The 8,925-nt window shown below is 31.4% G+C and overlaps 2 protein-coding genes across 5 annotated transcripts; both read right to left on the reverse strand.

Annotated features, from left to right (window-relative positions):
• Nucleotides 1–221: 221 nt before the first annotated feature.
• LOC131627942 (seven transmembrane protein 1-like) lies at nucleotides 222–4,923 on the reverse strand (the record flags this gene model as incomplete). The annotated part of the gene is made up of 11 exons (XM_058898798.1): nucleotides 222–555; nucleotides 644–734; nucleotides 819–877; nucleotides 990–1,010; nucleotides 1,126–1,218; nucleotides 1,300–1,386; nucleotides 2,307–2,456; nucleotides 2,610–2,696; nucleotides 4,278–4,304; nucleotides 4,462–4,504; nucleotides 4,658–4,923. Coding segments are annotated over 11 exons (1,005 nt in total), but the record flags the coding sequence as incomplete, so codon positions are not given.
• Nucleotides 4,924–6,027: 1,104 nt separating this feature from the next.
• LOC131627938 (exportin-2-like) lies at nucleotides 6,028–8,694 on the reverse strand. Of its 4 annotated transcripts, none has more exons than XR_009291626.1 (4): nucleotides 8,074–8,544; nucleotides 7,871–7,953; nucleotides 6,909–6,980; nucleotides 6,028–6,343 (listed from the first exon to the last, which is right to left on the reverse strand). XR_009291626.1 is itself a non-coding variant. In XM_058898794.1 (4 exons), exons 1-4 carry the CDS (start codon nucleotides 8,237–8,239, stop codon nucleotides 6,322–6,324), a joined length of 309 nt encoding a protein of 102 aa, XP_058754777.1. In that variant the 5' UTR covers nucleotides 8,240–8,694; the 3' UTR covers nucleotides 6,028–6,321. The 4 variants fall into 4 exon arrangements, 2 of the variants coding, with proteins under 2 accessions (XP_058754777.1, XP_058754778.1); XM_058898794.1 differs by having other exon boundaries at nucleotides 8,108–8,694; XR_009291627.1 differs by lacking the exon at nucleotides 6,909–6,980 and having other exon boundaries at nucleotides 8,074–8,542.
• Nucleotides 8,695–8,925: the final 231 nt, after the last annotated feature.

Below are 8,925 nucleotides of genomic sequence, written 5' to 3' on the forward strand. Positions count from 1 at the left end.
TACCCACATGTTTGTGAGCGGGGAGCACCAAGTGGTTGATCTTGAAGAGCTCGCAGTGTGGCGTTCTCCATGGCTTAGGGGAGGAAAGAAATATCCAGACAGTATGGAAGGAAGGAGGAGAAATACGAAGGGAACATGAGCTCAAGGCAAAGCAACACGCAAGTTGGAGAGGAGCTTGAAGGTTCACACATTAAAAGTGAGTTAGTTTGGATCTATCTCCATAAAAACCTTAATACAGAGATTCAAACTACAAAAGAAACTACAGTCTCTTACAAACATTTCATGTGACTGGATCAACAAAACAATTATTTAGTATGGTATATCCACTATCATGTCTTCTTTAAGTTCATGTTTCATACAGTCCCTAGAATATCTGTAATGCACATCTTCTCCATAATCCAAACCTTAGCCTTGTAAATGGCTCAATTTGACTACATCACAGCTACACAAATAATTAAAATAGATAAACTTTTCCTACTTCAACAAATATTCTTCATCATCACTACTCGCCTCTCTGCCGCGAAAGTATCGATAGTAGATGTACTGTGATATTATCTGTCATATATTGTTAAGGTTAAATGTAATATATAACTATCAGGTAGCACCCAATGATAATAATAATCTGAATGTATATAAAGGATACAAAAATGTCTAGTGCTACACAAATTGTGGCATCCAACATCCATGGCATATTAGCTTTCAAGCTTTCCAATTCTGTAGTTCTTACAAGAATACTGCATCCATATTAACATAAATTAGAATCAACCAATTTTACTTATATCTTGAACTAGTTATAATGCATATATATTTATCAGTACCTTCCCACGTAAGAGGCATTAGCAATCAACGCAAAGACGAACATGAAAGGATTTAAGCCCTATAGTCAAAATTAAGCAAATATAAGTACTATACTATAGTTAGTCTTTGCACATGTAATTCACAATCAGAAGAAAAAAAATATTTTATGACTATTGGTTGAGTATATTTACCTCCACACTGCCTCTTTTAATCTGATTAGTGATTAAGACACAAAAGTTTATCAGGAATTTTAATGGCTAAGCACATAGTTAAAAATAATATAATCAAAGTAAAAAAGATCAAAATTAATTAAGGTTTGAGGCTTACGTTTAGCCGTATTTGAGGAATCCTACTACATGTATAGATAGCAGCCATGATCCATCCCAAAGATTGTCCGTATGTACTATGTATCTCGCTCTCCTGTCATATTAAGCACTAATTAGAACTAGCAAATGTAAATGAGTTCGTTTGAATTAAGTAGTTTAGGTGTATTAGTCCAACCTGAAAGAGCTTTATTCCAGTAATTCTCATAGCATTACCCTTCAAGGGCAAGATAATGGATGTAGCTAGAAATGTACCATAACATTTCTGAAACGGTGTATAAAAAGACAATTCATACATATACGTTACTTACCGTCAATACTGATAATAGTTTAATAAAATAGAATATAACTACAGGTGTTATTGTCGCGTGTAGGTTCTTGAAACCATGCCGACGTAGGGATGGCAAGCAGACCCAAACCAAATCTGCAGGGTCCATCCGCACTCGAATTCGAATCCGAGTCAACCGGTAAAAATTCGAGTTGATTGAGTTTGGGTTCAGGTGTCACCTGATATTTTGGAAGTGGATTTAGGTAGTGTGAAATCCACACCCAAAATCCAAAATCACATCCGCTTATATATATATATATATATATATATATATATATATATATATATATATATATATATATATATATATATATATATATATATATATATATATATATATATATATGAGGGTTATATGGACTCCAATAGTAAGTTATTATAATTTACTCCACATATTGACCATTTATTCTTTTCAATATAATGGTTAAAAATAATAAGTCATTAAATGTGGAAAGAGAAAACTATTCCTTATTATTTTTAACTATTAGATTGAAAAGAATTAATGGTCAAGAGATGTGGAGTCAATATAATCCTACTTATATATATATATATATATATATATATATATATATATATATAATATTTTGTGAAAAGTGGTAGAAAAAATGTATTTTGATGCGGGTTCGGGTTTGGGTGAAAAAACCCCAACGGGTGTGGACGTGAGTGTAATTTTGTCACCCGAATAGCTTTTGGATTTGGAGTCGGGTGCCGATTTAGGTAGTGCGAAACCTGCACCGACCCGATCCGTTGCAATCCCTATGCCCATGACTTTTAGTTGCAAGTAATTTTTTGTCATTATATGAACAGTCACAACAAAAGTATAACATGTTTGAGCGAAACAAGTGAGAGAGACTAACATCTATTGAACATGGTATGGACCAAGGCTTGTTTGTAGCGATTTTAGACGCAACTTGAGAAGATTCTTCATCATCATCAGAAGATGAGTCGTGAATAAATTTGTTTGCTGAAGGTTTTGGTTTCAGGAGTCTTTTGTCTTCTTCATTAGTCTGTAAGATAATAATAATAATAATAATAATAATAATAATAATAATAATAATAATAATAATAATAATAATAATAATAATAATAATAATACACGTAAATGAAACAAGGATAAGAGTGAAAATTATGAGTAGCACTCCATCAAATTGGTTATTAACCTTGATCTGACGACGTTTGCACCAGGTGAGGATGTGATCATAGTATAAGCTTTGGAGTAGCAATATGAAAGTAGTGGTTGCATAAAGCTGTTAATTAATCACACTAACATTAATTAATCATTTACAAACGGAACTGCTAATCAAGATTTTTAGTTATGTTATTTAATTTTAATATATTTATTTTCAGAGAGTAACAAAATTCAATGATTTGAGGTTGCACGACAGTACCACCAACCAAGCATAGGCAACGAGGTTGCTTGGGGAATGAACAGAACTGACATAATCCCTATGAGACATTTCCTATGTTTTTGTCTCATTCACCTTGTATGATGAGTCATGGAATATATATCTCAAAAATCTAAATAAACTATTTAAATAATAAATAATGTAGAAATACCAAAATATTATATACTACTAATAATTTTTTTTAATAATTATATTTCTCAATTTAAATCGTAGAATAACCATCTTTCCTAATTATATACTCCCTCCGTCTCATAATAAGTGTCTCATTTGTACTTTTTTTATGTCTCAAAATAAATGTCCCTTTAGAATACCAATGCAACATTTATTATTTTTTTTCCACTATTATACCCCTGTATATTACTACTCCCTCCGTCTCATAATAAGTGTCCCATTTGAGTAATGCGCGGTTTTTAAGAAAATGATTGGATGTATTGGTTTTAGTAAAAAAGTTAATGTCATTTACTAGAATACCCCTATTAATAGTAGTTGAATAACGTGAAAGTTAATAAATAGGGGTATAATAGTGGAAAAATAATAATGATTGATGCATTGGAATTGTAAATGGACAATTAATTTGAGACAAGGAAAAACTGCAAATGGGACACTTATTATGAGACGGAGGGAGTAACTTTCACGTTTTTCAACAACTCCACTATCTATAATAGATAAGGATACTTTAATAAATGACATTAATTTTATTATTAAAATCAACACATCTAATCATTTTCTTAAGAACCGCGCAAAGCTCAAATAAGACACTTATTTTGAGACGGAGGGAGTATTAATTTAGTCATTGTTTTAAATTAAAAAAATTCGCAACAAAAGACATGCGTTATTTATTAGCATATGATCTAAAAATTGTACTTAGACACCATATCAATTGGCATATATATATATATATATATATATATATATATATATATATATATATATATATATATATATTAAATAAAATAAAAATAAATATATATTGGTGTCCGCATGCATATAATAGCAAACAGAATTGATATCCTTACACCTTCAAGTTACACCTACACCGTAGATGTATACGGTTTTGTTTTGTTTATTATATTTAATAATTATCTTTTCATTTTTCTAATACAAAAACACTCATATCTTTGCTATATTATTGGTGGTGTAAGTATACGGTGTTAATTTCTAGTGTCACAATAGCAAACCTCAATAGCAAATGTATATAGACATCAATAGAATTGACATGTATATAGCGCTCATACATAAACACCAATTGATCTGGGGCATGTTTTTTTGCTGAGATTATTTTTGTTTGAAGTTTGATATACAGTTGAGAAAGGTGGTTAGTTTGGAAGTTGAGAAAGATGGTTAGTTTAGAAATTAAGTTGAAAAAGATGTTATTTTAAAAAAAATCTGGTAAAGGGAAAATGGACGTTTGCGATTTATTACCATTGCTGTGTAAAACTGTGTAGGTAACTGCATATGCATCCATCAACATATCCATCAGAAAACATGAAAAGACAAATCAGAAAAACAGAATAAATTCCGCAATCACATGCATATTAATCAGATAAAGGATCATATGATATTAATTCAATGATAATACTATTTGGTTCATACTAGAGTAACTCACCGTTGCTGGTTCCAATAGGCAACCTGCCAAGTTGCATATGTCTCTGCATCAATATTAACTTTCTTTTAACAAATCTTCAATATTCTAATTTGTGTCATCAAATCAACTAATAAATGTATAATATTAGTGAAAAGATGTAACTAGTGATTTATTGATATTCTGAAGAAAAAAATGAGTATGTGAAAATTTGACAAACCCTGCAACCCAAGTGACAAGAAATGCAAGGGAAATTCCATGGTTTGACTTGTTGCGGAAAATAGTAATAATCTGAGGAATTTCAGCAACTCCCCATAATACTAAACTCATGACTCCCAAACTGAATGATATATCATCTCTCATATCGCAAAGACAGTCTTTGAAGTATGTTTCAACCCATTTCACACACTCTTTATTCTCATTCACACAGTATGAGGGTGCCATTTGGTGTGTGTATGCACATGTATTTATAACATACAAAGCATTTATTGTTTAAACTGAATGAAAGAAGTTGGTTTTGTAGGAAGATATATATAGCCCACCAAAATTACAGTACTAGTACAAGGCAAGACAAACAGATAAGATAGGCAGTTGATTGAATTTGTTTTGGACTATGTTGTCCCTTTAGGGGATCTATTGTAATTTCAGAAGATTACTCAATGATAAAAATTTCAAAAGATAACATAACTAGTACAAAACAAAAAACCATTGGCCTAGTGCAATTTTCAAGTGGTTGTAGTAAGATGTGTGATTGTTGCAAATTTTGAGGTACTAAATTCATTTTCTACTCATATAAGAAGGTACCGGACCCTTAAATAATTTTTGTTGTTGTAATTAAGACTATATTAAACGGAGAATTATTTAAAACTTGATTACACATAACACGGGGTAGACTCGCCAACAAAAAAAAGAAATTATAAATTCCCTTAAATTAAATTTGATAATGATTTTTGGATTTCAAAATTGTTATAAGCAAAACTTTATTTATCTAAAAAAATTGGAGATCTTACAATAATTTATCTATGAAACTTAACATTTTTTAAAATAAGTGGAAGGAATATCAATATTTCCATCATTATAAGGAGATTTATTTACTCAAATGCCACTGTTTTGAAAGAAAAAAAATATCAATATGATGGATGTCTGATGATAGAAAAAGCATGTCTGATAGATGTTTCTTTTTGGGAAACAATCTAATTTCTTGGTTTAGTAAGAAATAGAAATGTGTCTCTCTATCTCCTGTTGAAGCTGGGTATCACTATAAGAAATTTGACATTTTTACAAAAAACCGTTGGTAAAGGGTAAAAAAAACTATACCAACGGATGTTTCCTTCCGTCAACTATAATTCGCTATACCAACGGCAAATGACTGTTCCAATATCTTATACCAACTACAATTTTCAAACTATAGCAATGACTAATTACACTAATTAATAACAATATCCACCACGTATTTCCGTTGGTATATGATGAAATTGGCCTTTGGTATATGTCTATTTTTTTTACAAATATTTTTTTTCTTTAATTAATATTTTTTATAGTCAAATTTTGGCAATAATTTTTATATGAACCACAAAATTTAAAGCAATATCAAATAAATTTTCAATTATATTATCAAAATAGCAAGTCTTACAAACATATCAAAATAATAAAATAATTACTTCGACATGATATTTACATTCTTCACTACCAAGCCGATCTTTTATCGTACTTTGTCCGGATGACATCGTTAACCTCAACTCTTTCTTGAAGTTGCTTAAAAGCTATGTCAATATCTTCAAGCGATCTTGCGTTAAGAATTGGTATGTCATTGACTCCAAAACTGTATGTCGTCATGCAATTCTCCAACTCCAGAATTGGAAGTGCCATCATCCTATGAAGGTTCTACCTTAATATCATCGGAACTCTATAGAATGTCAAAGAACTTATAATCAATTATTTTAGCTTAGAGTATTAAATCAATAACTTCACTTTTCACCAAACAAATGCAATGTCAGCAGAGCAGTTTACGAACATTAGATGAAAATAGATCAAAATGAAAAAATGTGTATCAATCACATGCATGTAGAAATAATCACAAAGAAAACACATTTTGAACAATTACTTCTTTATAAGAAACAATTCTATCAACTTGTGCAATGGAAGTGAAGTTGTCATTCTGTAAGTATCTTTTAAAGGATGTTGGGATGAAATATGATGGATAAAAATAGATTTGAATGGAAAACTATAAGTGGACTTCTTTTTTTTAAAGTACAACAGTTAATAAAGGAGATACGATTTAATGGCAAGTATTAATAAATAGCATGCTACATCCCATTTAGTGTTGGATTATTATTAAGAATTGTTGGAATATCTTAGTTTAGATTTATCTACTAAGGTTAGTTTCTGATCTTAGAGTATCATATATCCTAAAATGAGGATTAATTTAACAGGGCCCATATAAATATTGAAGTAACTAGTAGAGGTAATACTTGAGAGCGGTCACTGTACTCTTCAAGAAGTTACTCATCAGCCAACAATGCATCAAGCATACCAAAGTAAACCTGGGTAGGGAGAGAAAAGAGCTAAGTGTTGTATGACATGAAACTTTTAAGCATCTATATAATCTATTTCCACTTGAAAGCATTATAAGTAAACTAAACTAAATATTTTGTAGCTTTTACTATGATATTTTTGCCTACACCCATTCATGATTAAAATTGAACCTCTAACAAAACGGGTCACTAAGAAATAATATAAATATAAACAAAATTTGATTGTTTGTAGTTTATCTCTGTATTTAATCAGACATGCTTGAAAAAATTTAGGCTTTGAAATTTAACAGAGTCGTTCTAACAACATCACTTATCTCAAATTCTAATAGTATACAACCACATGCATATAAATGATAAATAAATACATAGAATTTTTCAAACTTAGAAAAGGAGGGAGTAGAAATTGACTTGACACAAGAAATAAATTGTCTGCACTTTCAGTATTAAACTCTACAGCAAGTTCACTCTTCTCTCTGCTATTAACACTTCTGAAGAACTAATCACTGAGGATGATTAAGTTATTTGTTAACTCATTATGAGGATAGTTAAAATGGTTCATAAAGGGATTTATAAGCTAAAACCCAGCAAATCCAAAGTCACATAACCAAGCTATTTCCTTAGTAAATCACAAATCACAAACATATATACTACCACCACACGAAGTTTCCTCATTGCAACAAGATTGGTGACTATGCAGAAAAGTTGAGAAAAATCAGCACAATACACAACCACTTGCTAGAAACAAAGATGTCAGTCCATATCTAGTCATTCATGTGCAACATATACTGAAAACTATCAAACCATTTTTAGTTTGGATATGAGTTATAAAATCTACCTTATTTGAAACTAATTAACATAGCCACAAAATTGAAAACATAAATTCAAAATTTGAAATCTACCCAAGTTGAGATGGTTGAGCTTTTGAAGTAAGAATGGAAGACATAGTTGATTCATTAAGCACCCAATTTCTAGAGGAAGATATCTACAATTAAAAACAGGGGACAATGTAAGACAGTCATTATCGGACAATACTTCAAATCAATACAGAGATCAGCAGATTTATATTGTTTACGAAATTTCCCAAAAATTGAATTAGCAGTACCTAGAATACCATTAACGGAAGCGTAATCGTTAACCTGTGATGCATTATGGAGATTGGCGACGAGTTCAGGTAGTAGTGATGGCCATGATTTAGGTATATCGTCGTTGCCGATGATAGCTAGGGCTTCACTAAGCAGAGATTGGATTTTGGGAGTAGCAACGAGCATGAGAGGTACGATTAGGGTTTTTGTGTCCCTTCTCGGAATTAAGGATTGAACTGTCTTCTAATGCCCATCAAAGAAGAAGGTGGTTTTTGAAGTTGACGGCGGCAGATTGACAAGATGAAGTACGATGAGGCCAAAGTTGGAACGGTCGGCTGCTTCAGCTAGGGAGGATTAGGCATGGCGGCGAGGCTCAGGTGCCGGAGAGAGAGTGTTGAGGAAGCATTTAGGAGAGGAGTTGAAGATTTTTAGGGTTTTTATTCCATGTTGCTCGTGAGAAAGTGATTTTCTACCTTTATTTTTTTTTTGAAGTAAAAAAAAAAATTAAAAGAGGGTGAAATTGTGCACCTTTCGATAACAAAAAGTGCATTTTTATATCGGACCCTATACCAACTGTTGTTGGCTTGTAATCCCAGTCCCTAGAGACCATCTATACCAACTTTTTTTTTACGGTCACTAAAGGTGTTCGTTGGTATATGGCAATTTTCTTGTAGTGTATATTGCAGTTGGAAGTAGTTATTGTCAACTAATGTGGATGAAGTAAATGTTGAAGGAATACAATGTCGAACATGATGTCATGACATTAAATTGTGATAATCGTAGTGCTATCAATATTTTAAAAAATTCTACCCAACACAACAGGACCAAGCATATTGACATTCGTCATCATTTTATCAGAGATCTGGTTGAAG

This window comes from Vicia villosa, unplaced genomic scaffold (assembly GCF_029867415.1).
Source record: "Vicia villosa cultivar HV-30 ecotype Madison, WI unplaced genomic scaffold, Vvil1.0 ctg.000416F_1_1_1, whole genome shotgun sequence".
Classification (NCBI taxonomy): Eukaryota; Viridiplantae; Streptophyta; class Magnoliopsida; order Fabales; family Fabaceae; genus Vicia; species Vicia villosa.

Coding starts and splice junctions, on each gene's coding strand:
- LOC131627938 (XM_058898794.1), bottom strand. CDS start 8,239: ATGCTCGTTGCTACTCCCAAAATCCAATCTCTGCTTAGTGAAGCCCTA. Junction 7,954..8,107: donor ATCTCCATAATGCATCACAG/GTTAACGATTAC, acceptor TTTTAATTGTAG/ATATCTTCCTCTAGAAATTG. Junction 6,981..7,870: donor GCTCAACCATCTCAACTTGG/GTAGATTTCAAA, acceptor CTCCCTACCCAG/GTTTACTTTGGTATGCTTGA.